Raw genomic sequence first — 25,056 nt, forward strand, 5'->3', positions numbered from 1 at the left:
ACTTTGACTCCTGGGCAGACAAGCTAGAATTGATTAAACACACTCATATGGATGCCACCCTTCATAAATTTGGTAACAAATAAAGTAAATTATTGGCCAGGTTATGTAGAGGCCCCGATCACCCCACCTTCATCACCTCTCTGCAGGACTCCAATGGCGTTACTAAGTCCATTCCTCAAGAAGTTAATAGAGTCATGCTCCAATATTACACAGAGCTTTCTAGGCAAACTCCGCCTCCCCACAATCTCCTCCTCCCAACTTAACCACCTGAGCTTACCCATTTCAGAGTCAGAACTGTCCAACACCATCAAACACTCAGGCCCTGATGGCTTCACAAGTGAATTCTTCAAAACACTTCAGGATATTGCTACACCCCCCCTTTTAGAAGTTTGCATTGGGATATGGGCTGGAGGCCCCTATCTTCCTACCAGCAACATACTTCCTTCACTAATTCACCCAGCACAATCCGGCTTTGTAAAGGGTAGACCTGCCTCTCTCAACATTCTCAAGGTCTTAATGGTCCTAGAACATGCCAAAGCCAACCCAGGGAAGAACTTTGCCATCATCACCCTGGATACGGAGAAAGCTTTTGATAACGTCAGTTTCAAGTGGCTCTCATTAGTCCTGTCCAGGCTGGGCTTCTCTGGACCTTTTGGCCATCACATTGAGACTATGTATGCCTCTCCGTCAGCCAGGCTGGTGGCGACGGGTCTTCTGTCAGAGGACTTTCACCTTTTCAAGGGCACAAGGCAGGGGTGTCCCCTCTCCCCCTACTATTTAATTTAGCCATAGAACCCCTTTCCATGTTCCTATCTGAATTGTCCTCATTACACGGATACATATTGGCGATTCGGTACTTCGCACTGCGCTCTTTGCAGATGATGTACTAATTTTCACAGCGAACCCACCCTCTGACATGGCCACCATTAAGGACATCTTTGATGAGTTCCGGTCTTGTTCAGACCTTTGTATCAACTACAGTAAAAGTGAAATTTTACCCCTCAACACGCCCCCCAACCCCTCATGGCTATCCTCCACTCCTTTCTCAACAGCAAAATCTAGCATCACTTATTTAGGCATAAAAATTGGGAATACTCCTTCATCCCTGTACTCTCTAAGCTACTCTCCTCTAGTTCAAAAAATATTGCAGGAATTGGAGAATTGGATGGATCTATGCTTCTGGGGAGGTGTCATCAATTTAACCACTTCCCGACCAGCCGCTGCAGTTATAATGCGGCAGGTTGGCACAGCTGCGCGAGCCATCGTAGCTGTACGTCGGCTCTTTAAGATGCTGTAGCAGGCACGAAGCTGTAGCATGTCTCCAGAGGCGATGCGTGTGCCCAGCAGGCTCGATAACCACCGGCACCCGCGATCGCTCATGACAGAGCGATAACCAGGATCTGTGTAAACACACATATCCTGGTTCTGTCAGGGGAGAGGAGAGAGATTGTTTGTTACTGCTAAGTAGAAACAACAATCTCTTTCCTCCTCTAGTCAGCCACATTCCCCCCACAGTTAGAAACACACATAGAGAACACATTTAACCCCTTGATCGCCCCCTAGTGTTAACCCCTTCCCTGCCAGTGACATTTATACAGTAATCAGTGGCTATTTTTAGCTCTGATCGCTGTATAAATGTCAGTGGTCCCAAAAAAGTGTCCAAAGTGTCCAATGTGTCTGTTGCAATGCCGCATAAAAATCACAGATCACTGCCTTTACTAGTAAAAAAATATAATAATAAAAAGGCCATAAATCTATCCCCTATTTTGTAGCTGCTATAACTTTTGTGCAAACCAATCAATATATGCTTATTGTGTTTTTTTTTACCAAAAATATGTAGAAGAATACATATCTGATGAAGAAATTTGTTTTTTACAAAATATTGTGTTTTTTTTTTAAATTGTCGCTCTTTTTTTGTTATTACCGCAAAAAATAAAAACCACAGAGGTGATCAAATACCACCAGAAAGCTCTATTTGTGTGTAGAAAAAAGGACATAAATTTTGTTTGGGTACAACGTCGCACGACTGCGTAATTGTCATGGATGGAGAGAGTAGTCACCACATTTAAAAAACGCCCTCGTATTGCACCAAAGAAGTTGAATCTCCCTAGAAGCGAAGGGGGTGCAAATCTCCCTAATATTAGGGTTTTCAATGTAGCCTGTCTATTGCTTGTAGGTTTAGACTGGATTTAAGAGACCTCCAGATACTCCAACTGGGCTCTTAAATCAAAGATGTTTTACCCTTTCTCTCTGGGAGCCCTGCTGCACTGTAAGTGGAAATCTTTAAAACCGGCTCTACAACACAACCTACTCCTAAGGGACACCGTCATTGCTTGGAGGGATACCCGAAAGAAACTAAGCCTCTCTCCCTTCATCTCCAGACATTTACCTAATCAAGGCAATCCAAACTTTCCTCCAGGCATTGATCACACCGCTTATATGAACTGGAGGCACCAAGGCCTGGCATCATTCTCCTCATTATTCAATTTGGAATCTGGTCTACCACTCGCATTCACGGACATTACTCAGAAATACTCCCTACCACCATCTTACATATTCCACTACTGGCAAAGCATTAGTTTCATCCCTGCTCAATGTAGGGACAGAGGAAAAAGATTTCAACTTTCCTTACTTGACCAACTACTGAATCAAAGTTCTTACTCCATCTCGGACATATATAGACCTATGATATGCAAATGGATTCCCTCTTTTCATTCCTCAACAGCTGTTAACTGGGGCAAAGACTTCCTGCATGATGAGATCAATACCAAGGCACTCAAAGGGTACAACAGCATATTATGCCTGATCCCAAATGAATCCTGGGGTGAAACGCAACTAAAAGCGATTAATCGAGCATACATTCCCATTTTGTCTGAGAAATCCAACTCTCAATCCACCCTTTGCCCTCTATGTTCTCAACCGAAACCCTCCTTAGCTCATCGTCTATGGTCCTGCACCCACATTTCAATTTTGTGGGACCAAGTCCTCTCTTTTATATCAGGAGTCACCTCACTCCAAATTCCAAAAGACCCTCTCCTTCTAGTTTTTGTATTTTGGAATCCCTCTCCTCAGACACAATTTTTTGCCAGAATGACCCTCCATCACAAACCCTGGATTCTTATCTGCCTCTGAGTCACCCGAAGAACCATCTTGAAGCAATGAACTTCAACCTCACACCCAACTATCACCCAACTCAAACGAGAACTATTGCTGCTCATGTATCGAAAAAAAACTCTCCTGGACATATCTTTGGCTCCCTCCAATAAACGCTTCCTTAGGAGATGGCAAGCATTCAGGTCAGCAACCCTCTCTTCAGAAGCCCACAGGTCCTTCTCTAGCACTTTCACCTGCACCCATGGACTGCTGCAACTCTACGACAAAGACAATATCTTCTAGAGTTTCCTCTTTCAGATCCAGTCTTTTACATTTTCCTACTATCACCTGCTTGGACATCCCTGTTAACTCTTCCCCCACATGGCTTCATCCATTTCTGCCCGAACTTTATAGGTGACCAGCCATCATCATCATTATTACCATCATCATTATCAGTATCATCTTCACCAGCAATATCATCATCATTATCTCAAATTAGAATTTCCACCACTATTCATATATATTGTATATTTTATTCTATAGTCATTGCTCTTAGTACCAGTGCTCCAACTTACATAGTTGGACTAGGAAGAATATCCTTATTGGTCTTTTCCTTCTCCTTTCCTTCCCCCTCCTTTTATTCCCCCTCCCCCATCCACATATATCCCACTCCTTTTCCCCATCTTTTCTCTTCCCTAGATTATATTAGATGATCCATATAGTTCTCAGCTCTCCTCTTTGTTTTTGCCCCCCCCCCTCATAAATTTTGAGATCATATGAATGTTACTTATCTTCCATCATATTTTCAGTATACAGATTATTAGCACTTAGGAAACAAAAATATTATATTGCCTTAATCTATGTAACAGTTCCCTTTTGTGTTACCCCTTTTTGTTATCTGTATCCCGTTTTGATCTCTTAATAAAAAAAAATTACTCAAAAAAAACAAACAAAAAAAAAACATTTTATACTTACCTGCTTTGTGGTTTTGCACAGAGTGGCCCAGATCCTCCTCTCCTAGGGTCCCATGCCAGCGCTCCTGGCTCCTCCCTCCTGTCGGTGCCCCCACAGCAAGCAGAATTGCAGCTCACCCAAGCCGAGCCACAACTCTGTATGTCCATTCACATACAGAGCCATTGTTTGGCCCCGCCCCCTCCATCTCCTGATTGGCTCACTGGCTGTAATTGACAGCAGTTGGAGCCAACGGACCCCACTGCTGCCAATAGCCAATCAGGAGTGTGAGTCCCTAGAGAGGCAAGGCTCTCATGGTCATCTCTGGATCAAGATCTGTGTTCCCAGTACAGAGGAACACTGATCGGTCTCCTCCCCTTGTACGTCCCCGCTCCCTACAGTTAGAAACATTCCCTTAGGAAACATAATTAACCCCTTGTGTCCCCCTAGTGGTTAACCCCTTCACTGCCTGTCACATTTACACAGTAATCAATGCAATTGTATAGCATTGATCGCTGTATAAATGTGAATGGTCCCAAAAATGTGTCAAAAGTGTCCGATGTGTCCGCCATAATGTCGCAGTCACGAAAAAAAATCGCGATCGCCGCTATTACTAGTAAAAAAAAAAAATAATAATTTTCTTTTAAAAAATGCCATAAATCTATCCCGTATTTTGTAGATGCTATAATTTTTGCGAAACAGAGGAACATTTTTTTTTTTTTTTTAAATTGGGATATTTATTATAGCAAAAAGTAAAAAATATTGTGTTTTTTTCAAAATTGTCGCTCTTCTTTTGTTTATAGCGCAAAAAATAAAAACTGCAGAGGTGACCAAATACCACTAAAAGAAAGCTCTATTTGTGGGGAAAAAAAGGACGTCAATTTTTTTTTGGGTACAACGTCACACGACCGCGCAATTGTCGTTTAAAATGCGACAGCACTGAAAACTAAAAATTCGCCTGGGAAGGAAGGGGGTGAAAATGCACTGTATTGAACCGGTTAAGGATTTGTAATAAAATGTATGTAATGAAAATCATAACCTGGAAGACGAAGGTTGGGGATCCAAGGGGCACCATAATACATTTGTTATGGTGCTTCATCAATTTGAACCAACATTTGAATCACCATTTTCTCTCTATAAGGTAAATAAAATCAATATATTGTAAGTGGTTAAAAAAGCAGAAAAGCTAAACCAGGAGTTACCATGTGCATTGAAGAATCTGTCCACTGTCGGCATATGGCCACGGTTGCTGAATTCGTCTCCATGGTCAATAAGAACCTCTCTAACCATTTGGTAGCTGCAGAGGATTACTACTGGGCGTGATCCAAAATACAGAGTATATATTGAACCGTATTTCTCTTTCAGCTGAAATTATACAGACAGAAAAAAATCAGTTTTAAACTTAAAGTCATTGTAAAGTCTTTTTTTTTTTTTTAAACAAACCTGTTATACTTACCTTCTCTGTGTAATGGTTTTGCACAGAGCAGCCCCGATCCTCATCTTCTTGAGTCCCCATCAGTGCTCCTCCTCTTCTTGCTGTGCAACTATAAGAATCCACTTCCATTGTGGCACACTTGCAGACTGTGCTGTCTGCGTCTATTGACAGAGACAACGTGGTTGTTCTTGCCCTCCACTCCCTCGATACAAGATTTGATTGACAGCAGTGGGAACCAATGGCTTCCGCTGCTATCAATCGGCCCTGTGAGGAGGGAGAGAGCAGAGAGAGCCGCTGCTCTTGGGCACTGCGCTGGATCGAGAATGGGCTAAAAATACTAGCTTTACTGAATCTGTTTATGCACATTGCAAACTGACTTACCAAAACTTTTCAATGTGGAGGCTTACTGTACCTAAACAATCCATTCAAAGCACATCCAACTAGGCAGGAACATGCACTACATGATCTACATGGTAGATCCAAAGCAGAAAATAAAATCAGTTGTGAAATGTGTATGGTGTATACAGTATTTAATATGTATGGTCAGCTTAATGTCTTTACACAGCCCAGACTTTTTTTTTAATTTTAGAAAGAGTAGATAAGGGTTGATTTTTATGTATGTATTTATTTATTTACCATCTGTCTATGATGATATTTTCCTTCACTTCTTGACCTTTAGATTCAACACGAAGGAACAGGAAATCTCTCCAAAGTGAGGGAAATCCCCTCTTATATAGCTGTCCCCTTAAAGTGCATGTAGACAGGTGCAGTCTATTTTCTCCTCTGAAAGTGGTGCTGGACCACAATGGCAAGGCAGTGGGCAGATCACATAGGGCAGTGATCAGGTTGGCTAAGATCAAGTGAATTATCAGTGTCCAGTAGGGGTGCTGCAGCGGTCATTCTGGCCTGACCTGAGCTGGAGTGACTGGCTATGTACCTCTGCTGGAGTAATGGGGGCCTGGAAGCCTAGTCCCGGCTGGAACAGAAAGTAAGGCTCCCGTAGGCTGACGGGGTCCGGGAGCAATTCCTCCAGGGGCAGAGGGTGCAAACTAAATTTAGTAATAACTTTATTGTAAAAATGGCAACTCACATGTAAATGGTTAAAAAGTGATTATCATAAAATGTCAGCCTGGTAAACTTGTCATCTCATCGGCAGAAGAAGCATATTTGATGCTAATGAGGTCTGTTCTTACTATTATGGAGGTTGTAAAGGCTAAGATTTTTTTAAATGACAAACATGTTATACTTTCCTGCTCAGAGCAATGGTATTGTACAAAGTTGCCTTGAACCTTCTCTTTTGGGGTCCTCTGCCAGCACTCTTGGCTCTTCTTCAAGGCTTGAGAAAGAGGCATGGCAGCCTCTTGGGAAAGTGGCATGCATTTTATGCATGAAGGTAAAAATGTTCTGTGTGCAGCAGCCCCCCTTAGCCCCCCTAATACTTACCTTAGCCCCAACTCGATTCGATGATGTGCATGAGAGCAGCGGCTCTCCTGGGTCTCTGCCTTCTCATTGTCTGAGACACATCAGAAGGAGCCATTGGCTCCTGCTGCTGTCAATCACAGCCAGTGAGGAGGGAGTGGGGCCAAGCCCCGCTCTGAGTGTCTTATGGACACACAGAGGTGGCTTGGGAGCAAGCACGCTTGAGTGCCCCCATAGCAAGTGCCACTCGGCATGGGGGAGGGGCCAGGAGCGCCATCAGGGAACCCAAGAAGAGGAGGATCAGGGCTGCTCTGTGCAAAACCACTACACAGAGCAGGTAAGTATAACATACTGTATTTAGTATTAAGGCAAAAAAACAAAAAAACAAGAGCCTTTAGCGTCACTTTAACACAGATATACACTAGTTTCAGGCAATGAATTAGAAGAAATACATTTCTGTAATACCATTACAGAAAGTTATTATTGCATAGCGATGCAAACCTGGACCCCCCATAAACATATTTCTTGCAGAAAAAAAAAGCCTCTCCAAGCAATCCTACTAAGTGTTTAGTATCATCAAATAAAGATTTCAATCACTCTCAATTGTCATTAATGTTTCTCAAATCTTATTATAGAACAGATGAAACTCAGATGCATTTTATGTAGTTACACTTTGAGTTTAATTTGCTAAAGGAATATAGGCTCTTTACTTTGCAAGGAAAGTCACACTTTGCACAGGCATGTTCCCCAAAGCTTAGTGAATGAGGTGAAATTTTACTTAGCAAAGAATGCCCAAACATGTGCAAGGAAAATAAATCTCCCCTTTAGTCTAAAATATCAATAAAGCAATCAATTAGTAGACCAGCATGGAATATGTATGAGTTTCATTGGTTCTACAATAAAGTTTAGGTAAGAGTAATGATGCATGAGCGTGTCTAGAATTTTAATTTTCTCTACCCAACATAGGTTTGCAAATGTTTATTTAATTTCCTTCACATAAAGTAATAATCCTACATTTCTACAATATAAGGAAAACCCACCTGATCCAAGGACTTTACCATCTCTCCTCTCTTTACATGCAACAAGTTCCCAATCACTGGCAGGGGGGTTGGTCCAGGGGGCAAATTGCGCTTTCTATACATTTTATCCCATGTTGAATAAATAAACATAAAAGAGAGAACCAAAATGAGGAGCAGGGTTGCCAATGCTGTTATTTCCATGTCGGAGCTGCCTTCAGCAGTAGCTCAGTTCTCGAAGTTCTAGCGTTTTTATCTCAGAGTGCACTGGATGTATGCCAAGATCTGTTCTACTTTATCATAGTTCAGTCAGTGACTGAAAAAATAAAATGATTATCAGCAGCCAGCAAGACAATAGTTCAGAAAGAGAACAGTCAACAGCCTTTATGTCTGCTCAGATAAAAGGTCACTCAAACATTAAAGCACACACAATTTTTTGCATCTAGATTCAATAAAATATACAGGACAACACACCACTAATTCCTATGTTCACATTAGGTTTAAATAGTCTTATATTACTGTACAACCATACCCAGCCTTATCATAACTGCTTAATGGCCTGTGAATAGAAAGTCTAATGCCCCATACACACGATCGGACATTGATCGGACATTCCGACAACAAAATCCATGGATTTTTTCCGACGCATGTTGGCTCAAACTTGTTTTGCATACACACGGTCGCACAAAGTTGTCGGAATTTCCGATCGCCAAGAACGCGGTCACGTACACCACGTACGATGAGACTATAAAAGGGAAGTTCAGAACCAAGCGCGGCACCCTTTGGGCTCCTTTTGCTAATCTCGTGTTAGTAAAAGTTTGGTGAGAGACGATTCGTGCTTTTTCAGACTCGTGGTTTTCAGATCATTTTCTGCGGTTCAGTTTGTGCTAGTAGGTTTGTATCTGGTCGTCAGTGCGTGCAGCGAGTACAATTGACTTGTCGTTGTGTTCATTCGTTACTGATTTTCAGGTCGCTCTTCACAGGCCTTGCTGTTCTTCAGTGCGTTCTGTTACTTCATTCTGAGCAACCGACCATTTTTTAGCCATGTTGCGTATACGTACTCCTCGTAGAGTTCGTGCTGTGCGGGGGCTTGGTGTTGGGGTCCTTACCTTGACACAAGTCCAGTCCCTGAACAGGGTGGGGAGGAGTACATGGACCAAGAATTGGTTGCTCCAGTGTGACCAGTTCTGTCACATGCCTTTGCTCCGTGAGATCCGTGAGAATAATCCCGATGATTTCAGGAACTTTCTCCGGATGACGGACCCCGTATTTCACCGTTTGTTGGCTTTGCTGACCCCCTATATCGGCAGGCAGGATACCTGCATGAGGCAAGCCATCACTCCGGAGCAAAGGCTAGTCGCCACCCTACGGTACTTGGCGACGGGGAGAAGCCTGCAGGACCTCAAGTTCTCGACAGGCATCTCCCCCCAGGCTCTGGGGATCCTTATCTCGGAGACCTGTTCTGCCATCATTCAGGTCCTGCAGAAGGAGTATATGAAGGTAAGATTTTTATCCTTTAATATCACATTTTATTGTATTTAATGTTTGATAATGTATTGTATTTCTTTCCTCATTCCCCAATTACCATGATTGTAATATTCTGTGAATGTCCCCGTTGTCCTCATGCATGCTGGATTTTTATGTATTTTTTTTTTTGTCCTTCCTACATATTTGCCTTCACTTACCTCCCCAGCATGCTCTCCTGGGCCTATATTCACCTCATGTAGTCACTTAACAATGTATTTTGTCAGCTCCATAGTAGTGCTTTACCCTAAATACCCCCTAAAATGTGGTAAATTGTGATTTGTGCTTTAAATTCAGGCAGAGTGGCAGAGGCTTTTTTTTGGTGTCCCAAAATCATTTGGAACCCTCCCTCCCCCCAACTGCTAACTCAGCTGATAGCAATCCTCTATCTGCTGACTTTGCCAAACCCATACACACTATACCCACCTCTTTTGTGGTCAGATTTATGGATGAATTCCCCCAAAGCATGTAGTGCAAGGGCCTGCCTGAATACTTTTAAATGGTACTGTTTGAAGTTTTTGTATCCTATTATTATCTTGATAGGTAATAGCAGAATGTAAAAATGTGCTAAAATGTGTACAGTGTGTATTTATCTCTTTGTATTATGACACTTCTTACCTGTCCAGTGGGCTGCCAATAGTGTAAAGTAAGGAGGGGCTGGCCAAAGTAATCCACATTATTTAGGCATTCATCTCTCAATGAAGTGGAGAGGGTTACCTGTCCAAAGCATCTCCCCCCATAAAATTTTACAAATGGCCCATGAGAGGGGGGGAGGAGGAATCTGATAGGTGGACCTTATACCTTTAAATACTCCCTAAAATAAATGTTATACTGATGTTGGCCAAGAATGTTTGTGTCTAATCTGCTTTCCATGTTTATGTGCACAATGATTAATTTCTTTTTCTTGTTTGACTCCACAGTTTCCTTCCAACCCACAGGAATGGCAGACTGTGGCCTCCCACTTTGCCCAGCGGTGGGACTTTCCTAACTGCGGAGGGACAATTGATGGGAAACACGTCCACATTGTCCCACCACCCAACTCGGGGTCATACTATTATAATTATAAGGGGTTCAATAGTATTGTGATGTTGGCAGTGGTGTCGGCTACTTACTTAGTTCCTGTATGTGGACGTGGGGAAGAATGGCCAGATGTCCGATGGTGGAGTCATCGCCCAGACAGAGTTCTACAGGCGTCTCCAGAATGGCAGCTTGGACTTGCCACCTCCAGGAGACAATGTGGAAGGACTCCCATTTGTCTTCGTTGCTGATGAAGCGTTTGCACTGGGGGGACCATCTTATGCAGCCATTCCCTATGAGGACCCTCACCCCAGGCCAGAGGGTTTTTAATTACCAGCTGGCCAGAGCCAGAAGAGTGGTGGAGAACACGTTGTGGAATCATGGCCAGCCGGTTCCGCCTATTTCTTACACCAATACACATGGCAGAGTATAAACTGAATCATATCATCCTGGCGTGCTGTGTTCTCCAAAACTTTTTAAGGCGAAATTCTGCCAACTATGCTGCCTCAGTTGGGCCTGAGGCCAGAATTCAAGTAAATGAACCAATCCTGACGGCGCTTGAAAGTGGCTGTCCTGGCTTGCCCCCTCTGAGTGCCCACGAGGTCCGTCTTAGATACCTTTATTATTTTGCGGGTAGGGGGGCCATTAATATGCCAGACAATGTCTGATACATTTTTAAAATAAAAAAATCATTTTAACTACTAAAATCTTTGGTGACATTTACGGCTTGTGTTTCTTTTAGCTGACCCTAACAGAAATGTGGGGAGTCCTGAAAATGTTGTGATTGTGTAACATTAAAAAGCATCGTTGGGTGTTATTTACTAAAGGAAAATACACTTTGCACCACAAGTGCACTTGAGCCTGCACTGAAACTGCACTTGTAGTGCAAAGTGGATTTGCCCTTAGGAAATAACCCCCATTGTCACTGAAAACACCAATTTTACCACAACAAATTTTAGGAGCATTGAAACAATAATCCACACATTCTTGAGTATCAATCTTTTTAATACCTGCACAATCACATGTGCATTTCTAAAAGGTTTTTAAAACAAACCAACATGTTTGTTGTATAACAATTTTTTTGGTTACATTAATAAAAAATGAAATGTCCATTTAAGGTAAAACAAGCATGTTTCAAACAAACAAGAAATACACAAATCTGGAACTTACAAAGTTCAACTTTTGTAGAAATTGAAGGCAATATCAGACATGAGTATTTATAAACCGTGCTTGATATTGCGTTCAGATGGGGTGAAGTCACCCCTGGAAAAGCCAAATTTTGAAGATGCACACAAATTGCCGAATGTCAACATGTGCTAGCTGCCATCACAGGGGATCAAGGGACGTGTTTTGGGGGTGCAACCCCTTCCTCTCAGCTACTTTATTATTGAGGAAGGGGTTGCACCCCCAAAACGCCTACATTGATCTCCTGTGATGGCAGATAGCACATGCTGACACACTGTGCATCTTCAAAATTTGGCTTTTTTATAAAATAGCAAAAAATGTTAAAAACTTTTACATTCCAAATACCACAAAAAAAGAAGGGATTTGGAGGTGTTTTAAACTCTCCCTAAAACATCAATGATGTTCTTCATTTTGTTTTTAACATCATTGATGTTTTTCTGGATGTTTTCCAAGTCCCTATTACACCCCATGATCTCCCCAATCAGGATCTGTGCACTTTCACTGGTGAAATGACCTGGATCCACAACATCGCGATCACCTAAAAATATAGAAACAAAACCATACCATGTATTATAAATATGCCGGCATCCATCTCTTACCTGAGCCTGTGGTCGCAGACACTCACCTGTTGTGGTGACTATTTCCACCACATCTCCTTCCTCCTCCTCCTGTTGGCTTTGTGGGATTTCACCTTCTTCATGAGGTGGGGGGTCTGTTGTCTCCTCTGATGAGGGGTGTCCTCCGAGTCTTTTCTCCCCTATGTAAAAAAAAAATAGATATACTTAGCACACAGATATTTGATGGCAGAAATAGGAATATGAAACATTGCTTGGAAGTGGGGTACAATTGTCTATTTTGGCAGAGTTCCAAGATGAAGAAATATTTTTTTCCTTTGTCAAGCTTGAATACTTACCTGTAGGGATGAGCTTCGTGTTCGAGTCGAACCCATGTTCGACTCGAACATCGGCTGTTCGATCGTTCGTCGAATTGCGAACGATATGGGCCGTTCGCGCCAAATTCGTGTGGCGCGTCACGGCCCATAATTCACTGCGGCATCGCAGTGCATTGCTGGCTGATGATTGGCCAGGCATGCACTATGACCCGCATGCTTGGCCAATCACAGCGCCGCCTGAACAGAGAGCTGTAATTGGCCAAAGCCAAGGAGGCTTTGGCCAATTATGGCTCAGGGGATTTAGTACACACCCCACACTATATAAGGCCGCCTGCACGGCGGCCCTGTGCAGTGTGTGTTCCGGCGTTCATTGAGAGAGAGAGACAGACAGTGACATTTGATTTGAGTTAGATAGATTAGGCAGAACAGTCAGTCAGTTAGCTGCACTTACAGTGTATTGTGTATATATATGCATCCCAGGTGTTGCATATATATATATATATATACACTGTATTCAGTTTAGCTAGATCCGTTCTTGTTATCTTCCTACTGACAGGCAGGCTTGTCTTGTTACAGTATTTACAGCTACCTGAAGAAAATTACTGGTGTTCCTTTGATCCTATTAGTACCACAGTCAGGCAGCTAGACTATTTACAGTTAGTGCAGTGCGTCCTGCTCACAGTGTTCAGCTAGATCCGTTCCTGTTATCTTCTTACTGACAGGCAGGCTTGTCTTGTTACAGTATATACAGCCACCTGAAGAAAATTACTGGTGTTCTTTTGATCCTATTAGTACCACAGTCAGGCAGCTAGACTATTTACAGTTAGTGCAGTGCGTCCTGCTCACAGTGTTCAGCTAAACCTACAAGTTAGTGTGGTGCGTCCACCTCACAGTGTTCAGCTAGATCCGTTCCTGTTATCTTCTTACTGACAGGCAGGCTTGTCTTGTTACAGTATATACAGCTACCTGAAGAAAATTACTGGTGTTCTTTTGATCCTATTAGTACCACAGTCAGGCAGCTAGACTATTTACAGTTAGTGCAGTGCGTCCTGCTCACAGTGTTCAGCTAAACCTACAAGTTATTGGGGTGCGTCCTGCTCACAGTGTTCAGCTAAACCTACAAGTTAGTGTGGTGCGTCCACCTCACAGTGTTCAGCTAAACCTACAAGTTAGTGCAGTGCGTCCTGCTCACAGTGTTCAGCTAGATCCGTTCCTGTTATTTTCCTACTGACAGGCAGGCTTGTCTTGTTACAGTATATACAGCTATCTGAAGAAAATTACTGGTGTTCTTTTGATCCTATTAGTACCACAGTCAGGCAGCTAGACTATTTACAGTTAGTGCAGTGCGTCCTGCTCACAGTGTTCAGCTAAACCTACAAAAGTTAGTAGGGTGCGTCCTGCTCAGTGTTCAGCTAAACCTTCAAGTTAGTGCGGTGCGTCCTGCTCACAGTGTTCAGCTAGATCCGTTCCTGTTATCTTCTTACTGACAGGCAGGCTTGTCTTGTTACAGTATATACAGCTACCTGAAGAAAATTACTGGTGTTCTTTTGATCCTATTAGTACCACAGTCAGGCAGCTAGACTATTTACAGTTAGTGCAGTGCGTCCTGCTCACAGTTTTCAGCTAAACCTACAAGTTAGTGGGGTGCGTCCTGCTCACAGTGTTCAGCTAAACCTACAAGTTAGTGTAGTGCGTCCACCTCACAGTGTTCAGCTAAACCTACAAGTTAGTGCAGTGCGTCCTGCTCACAGTGTTCAGCTAGATCCGTTCCTGTTATCTTCCTACTGACAGGCAGGCTTGTCTTGTTACAGTATATACAGCTACCTGAAGAAAATTACTGGTGTTCTTTTGATCCTATTAGTACCACAGTCAGGCAGCTAGACTATTTTCAATTAGTGTAGTGCATCCTGCTCACAGTGTTCAGCTAAACCTACAAAAGTTAGTGGGGTGCGTCCTGCTCAGTGTTCAGCTAAACCTTCAAGTTAGTGTGGTGCATCCTGCTCACAGTGTTCAGCTAAACCTACAAGTTAGTGGGGTGCGTCCTGCTCACAGTGTTCAGCTAAACCTATAAGTTAGTGTGGTGCGTCCACCTCACAGTGTTCAGCTAAACCTACAAGTTAGTGCAGTGCGTCCTGCTCACAGTGTTCAGCTAGATCCGTTCCTGTTATCTTCTTACTGACAGGCAGGCTTGTCTTGTTACAGTATATACAGCTACCTGAAGAAAATTACTGGTGTTCTTTTGATCCTATTAGTACCACAGTCAGGCAGCTAGACTATTTACAGTTAGTGCAGTGCATCCTGCTCACAGTGTTCAGCTAAACCTACAAGTTAGTGGGGTGCGTCCTGCTCACAGTGTTCAGCTAAACCTACAAGTTAGTGTGGTGCGTCCACCTCACAGTGTTCAGCTAAACCTACAAGTTAGTGTGGTGCATCCACCTCACAGTGTTCAGCTAGATCCGTTCTTGTTATCTTCCTACTGACAGGCAGGCTTGTCTTGTTACAGTATTTACAGCTACCTGAAGAAAATTACTGGTGTTCCTTTGATCCTATTAGTACCACAGTCAGGCAGCTAGACTATTTACAGTTAGTGCAGTGCGTCCTGCTCACAGTGTTCAGCTAGATCCGTTCCTGTTATCTTCTTACTGACAGGCAGGCTTGTCTTGTTACAGTATATACAGCCACCTGAAGAAAATTACTGGTGTTCTTTTGATCCTATTAGTACCACAGTCAGGCAGCTAGACTATTTACAGTTAGTGCAGTGCGTCCTGCTCACAGTGTTCAGCTAAACCTACAAGTTAGTGGGGTGCGTCCTGCTCACAGTGTGCAGCTAAACCTACAAGTTAGTGTGGTGCGTTTCCCCCTTACAGTGTTCAGCTAAACCTACAAGTTAGTGCAGTGCGTCCTGCTCACAGTGTTCAGCTAGATCCATTCCTGTTATCTTCCTACTGACAGGCAGGCTTGTCTTGTTACAGTATATACAGCTACCTGAAGAAAATTACTGGTGTTCTTTTGATCCTATTAGTACCACAGTCAGGCAGCTAGACTATTTACAGTTAGTGCAGTGCGTCCTGCTCACAGTGTTCAGCTAAACCTACAAGTTAGTGTGGTGCATCCACCTCACAGTGTTCAGCTAAACCTACAAGTTAGTGCAGTGCATCCTGCTCACAGTGTTCAGCTAGATCCGTTCTTGTTATCTTCTTACTGACAGGCAGGCTTGTCTTGTTACAGTATATACAGCTACCTGAAGAAAATGAATGGTGTTCTTTTGATCTTATTAGTACCACAGTCAGGCAGCTAGACTATTTACAGTTAGTGCAGTGCGTCCTGCTCACAGTGTTCAGCTAAACCTACAAGTTAGTGGGGTGCGTCCTGCTCACAGTGTTCAGCTAAACCTACAAGTTAGTGGGGTGCGTCCACCTCACAGTGTTCAGCTAAAGCTACCTGTAGAAGGTTGGTGGTGTTCTCATACTACAGGCAGGCAGTTGATTTTGCTAGCTGCAGTATCAGTACATATATATATATATATATATATATACATATCCCAGCTTAGTGCAGCTACAGGCCATTAGTATGTCTGGAAGGCCAAGAAGGAGAGGCAGACAGTCACAAGCCAATAAGAGAGGGCAAGCAGGCTCTGTGTCTAGTGCTGGTCATGGAGACGGTGCATCCTCATCAGCATGTGGCCGTGGGACACGCTTGGGCTTTTTTTCGGCAGCTGGCTGTGTTGAGCCACAACATGCGGAAGACTTGGTCGAGTGGATGACCAAGCCGTCCTCATCCTCGTCATCCTCTCTCACCCATGCCCAGGGTACTTTTTCTGGCAAAGCAGCGGCCTCTTCCCTCGGCTCAATGTCATCAGTAGGGATGAGCCGAACACCCCCCTGTTCGGTTCGCACCAGAACATGCGAACAGGAAAAAAGTTCGTTCGAACATGCGAACACCGTTAAAGTCTATGGGACACGAACATGAATAATCAAAAGTGCTAATTTTCAAGGCTTATATGCAAGTTATTGTCATAAAAAGTGTTTGGGGACCTGGGTCCTGCCCCAGGGGACATGGATCAATGCAAAAAAAAGTTTTAAAAACGGCCGTTTTTTCAGGAGCAGTGATTTTAATAATGCTTAAAGTCAAACAATAAAAGTGTAATATCCCTTTAAATTTCGTACCTGGGGGGTGTCTATAGTGTGCCTGTAAAGGGGCGCATGTTTCCTATGTTTAGAACAGTCTGACAGCAAAATGACATTTTGAAGGAAAAAACTCATTTAAAACTACCCGCGGCTATTGCATTGCCGACAATACACATAGAAGTTCATTGATAAAAACGGCATGGGAATTCCCCAAAGGGGAACCCCGAACCAAAATTAAAAAAAAAAAATGACGTGGGGGTCCCCCTAAATTCCATACCAGGCCCTTCAGGTCTGGTATGGATATTAAGGGGAACCCCGGCCAAAATTAAAAAAAAAAAATGACGTGGGGTTCCCCCTAAATTCCATACCAGACCCTTCAGGTCTGGTATGGATTTTAAGGGGAACCCCGCGCCAAAAAAAAAAAAAAAAACGGCGTGGGGTCCCCCCAAAAATCCATACCAGACCCTTATCCGAGCACGCAACCTGGCAGGCCGCAGGAAAAGAGGGGGGGACAAGAGTGCGGCCCCCCTCCCTCCTGAACCGTACCAGGCCACATGCCCTCAACATTGGGAGGGTGCTTTGGGGTAGCCCCCCAAAACACCTTGTCCCCATGTTGATGAGGACAAGGGCCTCATCCCCACAACCCTGGCCGGTGGTTGTGGGGGTCTGCGGGCGGGGGGCTTATCGGAATCTGGAAGCCCCCTTTAACAAGGTGACCCCCAGATCCCGGCCCCCCCCCTGTGTGAAATGGTAAGGGGGTACATAAGTACCCCTACCATTTCACGAAAAAAGTGTCAAAAATGTTAAAAATGACAAGAGACAGTTTTTGACAATTCCTTTATTTAAATGCTTCTTCTTTCTTCTATCTTGCTTCATCTTCTGGTTCTTCTGGCTCTTCTGGTTCTTCTGGTTCTTCCTCCGGCGTTCTCGTCCAGCATCTCCTCCGCGGCGTCTTCTGTCTTCTTCTCCTCGGGCCGCTCCGCACCCATGGCATGGGGGGGAGGCTCCCGCTCTTCTCTTCTTCTCTTCTTCTTTTCTTCTTTTCTTCTTTTCTTCTCTTCTTCTTCATTTTCTTCTCCGGGCCGCTCCGCAATCCATGCTGACATGGAGGGAGGCTCCCGCTGTGTGACGGTGCTCCTCGTCTGACAGTTCTTAAATAACGGGGGGGCGGGGCCACCCGGTGACCCCGCCCCCCTCTGACGCACGGTGACTTGACGGGACTTCCCTGTGGCATTCCCCGTGACGTCACAGGGAAGTCCCGTCAAGTCACCGTGCGTCAGAGGGGGGCGGGGTCACCGGGTGGCCCCGCCCCCCCGTTATTTAAGAACTGTCAGACGAGGAGCGCCGTCACACAGCGGGAGCCTCCCTCCATGTCAGCATGGATTGCGGAGCGGCCCGGAGAAGAAAATGAAGAAGAAGAGAAGAAGAGAAGAAAAGAAGAAAAGAAGAAAAGAAGAAGAGAAGAAGAGAAGAAGAGAAGAGCGGGAGCCTCCCCCCCATGCCATGGGTGCGGAGCGGCCCGAGGAGAAGAAGACAGAAGACGCCGCGGAGGAGATGCTGGACGAGAACGCCGGAGGAAGAACCAGAAGAACCAGAAGAGCCAGAAGAACCAGAAGATGAAGCAAGATAGAAGAAAGAAGAAGCATTTAAATAAAGGAATTGTCAAAAACTGTCTCTTGTCATTTTTAACATTTTTGACACTTTTTTCGTGAAATGGTAGGGGTGTACCCCCTTACCATTTCACACAGGGGGGGCCGGGATCTGGGGGTCACCTTGTTAAAGGGGGCTTCCAGATTCCGATAAGCCCCCCGCCCGCAGACCCCCACAACCACCGGCCAGGGTTGTGGGGATGAGGCCCTTGTCCTCATCAACATGGGGACAAGGTGTTTTGGGGGGCTACCCCAAAGCACCCTCCCAATGTTGAGGGCATGTGGCCTGGTACGGTTCAGGAGGGAGGGGGGGCCGCACTCTCGTCCCCCCCTCTTTTCCTGCGGCCTGCCAGGTTGCGTGCTCGGATAAGGGTCTGGTATGGATTTTTGGGGGGACCCCACGCCGTTTTTTTTTTTTTTTTTTGGCGCGGGGTTCCCCTTAAAATCCATACCAGACCTGAAGGGTCTGGTATGGAATTTAGGGGGAACCCCACGTCATTTTTTTTTTTTAAATTTTGGCCGGGGTTCCCCTTAATATCCATACCAGACCTGAAGGGCCTGGTATGGAATTTAGGGGGACCCCCACGTCATTTTTTTTTTTTAATTTTGGTTCGGGGTTCCCCTTTGGGGAATTCCCATGCCGTTTTTATCAATGAACTTCTATGTGTATTGTCGGCAATGCAATAGCCGCGGGTAGTTTTAAATGAGTTTTTTCCTTCAAAATGTCATTTTGCTGTCAGACTGTTCTAAACACAGGAAACATGCGCCCCTTTACAGGCACACTATAGACACCCCCCAGGTACGAAATTTAAAGGGATATTACACTTTTATTGATTGACTTTAAGTATTATTAAAATCACTGCTCCTGAAAAAACGGCCGTTTTTAAAACTTTTTTTTGCATTGATCCATGTCCCCTGGGGCAGGACCCAGGTCCCCAAACACTTTTTATGACAATAACTTGCATATTAGCCTTTAAAATTAGCACTTTTGATTTCTCCCATAGACTTTTAAAGGGTGTTCCGCGGCATTCGAATTTGCCGCGAACACCCCAAATTGTTCGCTGTTCGGTGAACTTGCGAACAGCCAATGTTCGAGTCGAACATGAGTTCGACTCGAACTCGAAGCTCATCCCTAGTCATCAGTGACTCCTTCCCTAGCCCCACCATGTCCTCCTGAGGAGTCCCTCGAACTGTTTGACCACAGTGTTGGGCACATGCTCCAGGAGGATGCCCAGCGTTTGGAAGGCTCGATGAAGGCAGTAACATGAGCGCAGACAGAGGGGGTGCCCAAGAAGGACAGCAATCTGGCAGTCATGCTCCCCCTGCTGCAGCATACTGCCAGGTTTGCTCCAGTGATGAGGAGGGAGGGGATGATGAGGTCACTGACTCAACGTGGGTGCCTGATAAGAGAGAGGAGGAGGAGGCGGCACATCACCAACGAGGCAGGATGCCCTCGAGGGGCCAGCCTAAGGGCAGCACATTGACTGCATCACACCCCAAAGCTCCACATGTGCAGGGCGCTGCAGTCTCTGCGCGTTATTCAAAAAGTTCTTTGGTGTGGGCCTTTTTTGAGACGAGTGCATCAGATCGCACCGCTGCTATTTGCAACATATGTCTCAAGCGTATCTCGTGTGGCCAAAACATCTCCCGCTTGGGTACCACATGCTTGACCAGACATATGTTGACCTGCCATGCAGTTCGTTGGCAAGCGTATATAAAAGACACACACCAAAGAACAAAGAGGACCTCTCCTTGCTCCTCATCAGCTGAGATCTCCAACCCCACTATACCTTCAGTCCTCTCTGAGACCTGCACTGAGAGGAATGAAGGTGTAGAATTAAGTGTGTCACAGCCAAGTACTTGTGGGCAATTTGCTTTTGGTACACCAACGTCAGATTGTACCAGGCAAATTTCCCTGCCCCAGCTGCTGCACCGCCGAAAGAAGTTTGCTCCCAGCCATCCACATGCGCAGTGGTTGAATGCTAGCTTGGCAAAATTGCTAGCACTTCAACTGCTGCCTTTTCAGTTGGTAGACTCTGCCCCCTTCCGTGAGTTTGTGGAATGTGCGGTTCCTCAGTGGCAGGTACCTAAACGCCACTTTTTCTCACGGAAGGTGATTCCGGCTCTCTACCGGCATGTGGAAGGCAATGTCCATGCCTCGCTGGACAGGGTGGTCAGCGGTAAGGTGCATATTACCGCTGACTCATGGTCCAGCAGGCATGGACAGGGACGTTACTTAAGTTTCATGGCGCATTGGGTGACTCTGCTGGCAGCTGGGAAGGATGCAGGACAAGGTGCAGTAGTGTTGGAGGTTGTTCCGCCACCACGCCTCCAAAATGCTAATGATTGTGACACACCTCTCTCCTCCACCCCCTCCTCTTCTTCTTCCTCCATGGCCTCTTCCTGTGCTTTGTCCTCGGAACCAGCGGTGCTCCGTAGCCATTCAAGGGGCTACGCAAGTACGCAGGCCAAAAGATGCCATGCGGTGCTTGAGCTGGTGTGCTTGGGGGACAGGAGCCACACTGGGGCAGAGGTTCTGTCAGCTCTGCAGGGGCAGGTTGAGAGGTGGTTGACGCCACGCCAACTTAAGGCAGGAATGGTGGTTTGCGACAATGGCACCAACCTCCTCTCTGCCCTCCGACAGGGACAAATGACCCATGTGCCCTGTTTGGCTCACGTCCTTAACTTGGTGGTGCAGCGGTTCTTGGGCAGGTACCCGGGCTTACAGGATGTCCTGAGGCAGGCCAGGAAAGTCTGTGTGCATTTCCGCCGGTCATATAATGCCAGTGCTCGGCTGACGGACCTCTAAAAGGAGTTTAACCTGCCCAAGAACCGCCTAATCTGTGACATGCCCACCAGGTGGAACTCAACATTGGCCATGCTTCAGCGGCTGCACACGCAGCAGAGGGCCATCAATGAGTACCTGTGCGACTATGGCACCAGGACAGGGTCAGGGGAGCTTGTTTTTTTTTCCCCACGCCAGTGGGCCATGATCAGGGATGCATGCACTGTCCTGTCACCATTTGAGGAGGCCACGAGGATGGTGAGCAGTGACAGTGCATGCATCAGTGACACTGTCCCCCTTGTCCACCTGTTGGAGCACACGCTGCGTGGAATAATGGACAGGGCACTTGATGCAGAACAGAGGCAGGAATAGGAGGACTTCCTTAGCTCTCAAGGCCCCCTTTATCCAGACAGTGTTTCTGCATGCCCGCCGATCACACAGGAAGAGGACGAGGAGGAGGAGGAGGAAGATTGTGTCAGTATGGAGGTGGAGCCTGGCACTCAGCATCGGCAGCAGTCTTTAAGGGATCAGTCCCAAGAAACACATGGACTTGTACGTGGCTGGGAGGAGGTGGCTGCGGACCATGTCATCCTTAGTGACCCAGAGGACTCCGGACCGAATGCCTCAGCAAACCTACGCTGCATGGCCTCCCTGATCCTGCAAAGCCTGCGTAAGGATCCTCGTATTCGTGGTATCAATGAGAAGGACCAATACTGGCTGGCAACCCTCCTTGATCCACGTTACAAGGGTAAGGTTGCGGACCTTATCTTGCCATCGCAGAGGGAGCAGAGGATGAAACATCTTCGGGAGGCCTTGCAGAAAGGTCTGTGCAACGCGTTCCCAGAGACTGGGAGGTTACAAACTCCTGTTTCTGGACAACGTGTTGCCGAGGCTTCGGTCAGTCAAAGAAGGAGCAGTGGAGAAGGTGGCCGTCTGACCGATGCGTTCAGACAATTTTTTGGTCCGCAGCCCCAAGGTATGATCGGTTCCAGCAACCATCGCCAGCGTCTGTTTTACATGGTGCAGGAATACCTAGGGGTAAGATCAGACTTGGACACCTTTCCCACCGAAAATCCTCTGGGTTACTGGGTCTTGAGGATGGATCACTGGCCAGAGCTTGCACAGTATGCAATTGAGCTACTGGCCTGTCCTGCATCCAGCGTTCTTTCGGAACGCACATTCAGTGCTGCTGGAGGCTTTGTAACCGATCACAGGGTGCGTCTGTCCACCGACTCGGTCGATCGACTGACCTTCATAAAAATGAATCAGTCTTGGATCACCACCAGCTACCAAGCACCTGATGCTGATGTAACCGAATAATTTTTTTTTAAATCTCAGATCCCTTCAAAGACTGCCTATGCTGATGCTGAGTGACTATCCCTGAGTAATTATCCTCTTCCTCCTCAATCATCACGCTGATAGCTTGAAAGAACATTTTTGGTTCTGGGCGCCACCACCAATGCCTAAGGCACAATTTTTCAGCCCCTGTTTAACAGGGGCATGTGATTACAATTTTTGATGCAATACTTTGCAGCAGGGCTCGTTCCTGCGTTCCAAGTAGAGTGTCTGTGAGGGGTTGCAGTGTTGTAGCACCAGCACCAGTGCCTAAGGCCCAATTTTTCTGCCCCTGTTTAACAGGGGCGTGTAATTACAATTTTTGATGCAATACTTTGCAGCAGGGCTCGTTCCTGCGTTCCAACTAGAGTGTCTGTGAGGGGTTGCAGTGTTGTGGCACCAGCACCACCACCACCACCAAAGGCCCAATTTTTCTGCCCCTGTTCAACAAGGGCATGTAATTACAATTCTTGATCTAATATTTCACAGCAGGGCCCATTTCTGCACCCACCAAGAGCGAGTGAGGACTTACAGTGTTGTGGCACCAGCACCACCACCACCAAAGGCCCAGTTTTTCTGCCCCTGTTCAACAGGGGCATGTAATTACAATTCTTGATCTAATATTTCACAGCAGGGCCCTGTGAGGGCTTACGTTGTTGTGGCCACAACAACACCTAAGGGCCAAATTTATGCTGAGTATATAGGGCAGGCCCCTACTTTCAAACATCTAACTTACAAACGACTCCTACTTGCAAACGGAAGAAGACAACAGGAAGTGAGATGAAATCTACCCCTAGGAAGGGAAATTCTCTCCTGTAAGAGTTAATATGGGAAAAACATTTCTCCTTTCCACTGATGCTTTCCAATCCTTGTTCCACAAAAAAACCCAAATTTTCAAAAAACATTTGTCATTGGGACAAAAAGTGAGGTGAAATCTTCTAAAGAGGAGGAAAGACAGCAAAACAAATGTCACAGGGGCGATAACCCTTCCCTATGTTTTCCAAAAAGCTTAAAAAAGATTTTTTGGCTGGAGCTAAACACGTTAAAAATGTACCCGTTCAAAATGACAAACAGATTCTACTTAACAACAAACCTACAGTCCCTGTCTTGTTTGCACCGCCTGTATACTGCTGTTCAGAGTATATAGAGCCTTGTGGCCCCACACCTTTCCTTATTTTAATTTGGGTGCGGGTTCCCCTTAATATCCATACAAGACCCAAAGGGCCTGGTAATGGACTGGGGGGTACCCATGCCGTTTGTCTCACTGATTTTCATCCATATTGCCAGGACCCGACATTACATTAAACCCGCAAGCAGTTTTAAATGAGATTTTTTCCTTTAAAAATGACATTTGGTGCAGGGACTGTTCTAAACACGGGAAACACGCGCCACTTTACAGGCATACTATAGACACCCCCCAGGTACAATATTTAAAGGAATATTTCACTTTTTTTTTTTACTTTAACCATCATTAAAATCACTGCTCCTGAAAAAACGTCCGTTTTTAAAAGTTTTTTTTGCATTGATACATGTCCCCTGGGGTAGGACCCGGGTCCCCAAATCCTTTTTAGGACAATACCATGCAAATTAGCCTTTAAAATGAGCACTTTTGATTTCAAACGTTCGAGTCCCATAGACGTCAATGGGGTTCTAACGTTCGTGCGAATTTTCGGTCAGTTCGCAGGTTCTGGTGCGAACCGAACCGGGGGGTGTTCGGCTCATCCCTACTTACCTGTTTTGTACAAGCTTCACAGATGGAGACACCCCCTATAGTATACATTGGAGCACCTGTGTGGGACCCCCTAATAGAAAGGGTGTTCTTGGGTCCCACACTAGTGCTCCAATGTCCAGATGTGTAAACAGCTGCTGAGTGTCCTCTCCTTACACAGAATCTAGTTTGCATTACATTCTAGTTACAAACCCATCTAGACTCCAAAATTATTTTAAAAGAAGTAGGCTAGCAAAAATGTATTCAAATGCATATGGCCAAAACAATGGTGTTTTCTATGCCAAACGAACAATGTTTCATACGAACGAACAATGTGCCCATGAACATGAAAGTTGCCATTTTAAACTGTACAACAGTAAAGAAAAGCACTTGGAGCAGCACGAACGTAATAAAAATAAAGAATAGCAACACAGGACAACTACTTACTTTTTTGCAGCACTCTCCTGATCCTTCTGTACTGATCGTGCTCCCTTAATTTGAAGTCCGACCACCGCTTCCTGAGCTGATCCTTGGATCGTCGTACCCCGAAATTCTTCTGCAGACTTTTGACCACTTTCGCCATGATCTTGGCCTTTCTGACATTCTGGGGTTGGGGTAAGGTCTATACTTCCCATCATAGTCGGCCCTTTTCAGGATGTCGATCATCTCCAACATCTCCCCAAAGGACATATTTGAGGCCTTAAATCGTCTCCTCCGGGATCGGGATGTTTCTGGCTCCAGGCTTTCCTCCTCCTCCTCCTGGTTGCTGTAATTAGCATGCACCTGTTGTGTCTTTGCCATGTGCTCTTCCCCCACTGCGCCGAACGAGAAAGGGCGGGGAATGGACTAGAAAGAACGTCAGGGGCGGGCGGAGTTTCACACATGCGCAGTGTATATAAAGCGTAACACGAGTGTGTAGT

General features: G+C 45.5%; 1 protein-coding gene across 1 annotated transcript in view; it reads right to left on the reverse strand.

Annotated features, from left to right (window-relative positions):
• Positions 1-8,185, reverse strand: part of LOC141107680 (cytochrome P450 2G1-like) — a 60,621-nt gene extending 52,436 nt beyond the window's left edge. The window contains exons 1-2 of the mRNA XM_073598584.1: positions 7,939-8,185; positions 5,247-5,409 (exon numbers count right to left, since the gene is read on the reverse strand). Of these exons, the coding sequence (XP_073454685.1) occupies positions 5,247-5,409; positions 7,939-8,118 (343 nt within the window). The 5' untranslated portion in view covers positions 8,119-8,185. The remainder of the gene's footprint in view (positions 1-5,246; positions 5,410-7,938) is intronic.
• Positions 8,186-25,056: the final 16,871 nt, after the last annotated feature.

The sequence above is a fragment of the Aquarana catesbeiana genome, linkage group LG09 (assembly GCF_042186555.1).
Source record: "Aquarana catesbeiana isolate 2022-GZ linkage group LG09, ASM4218655v1, whole genome shotgun sequence".
Taxonomy (NCBI): domain Eukaryota; kingdom Metazoa; phylum Chordata; class Amphibia; order Anura; family Ranidae; genus Aquarana; species Aquarana catesbeiana.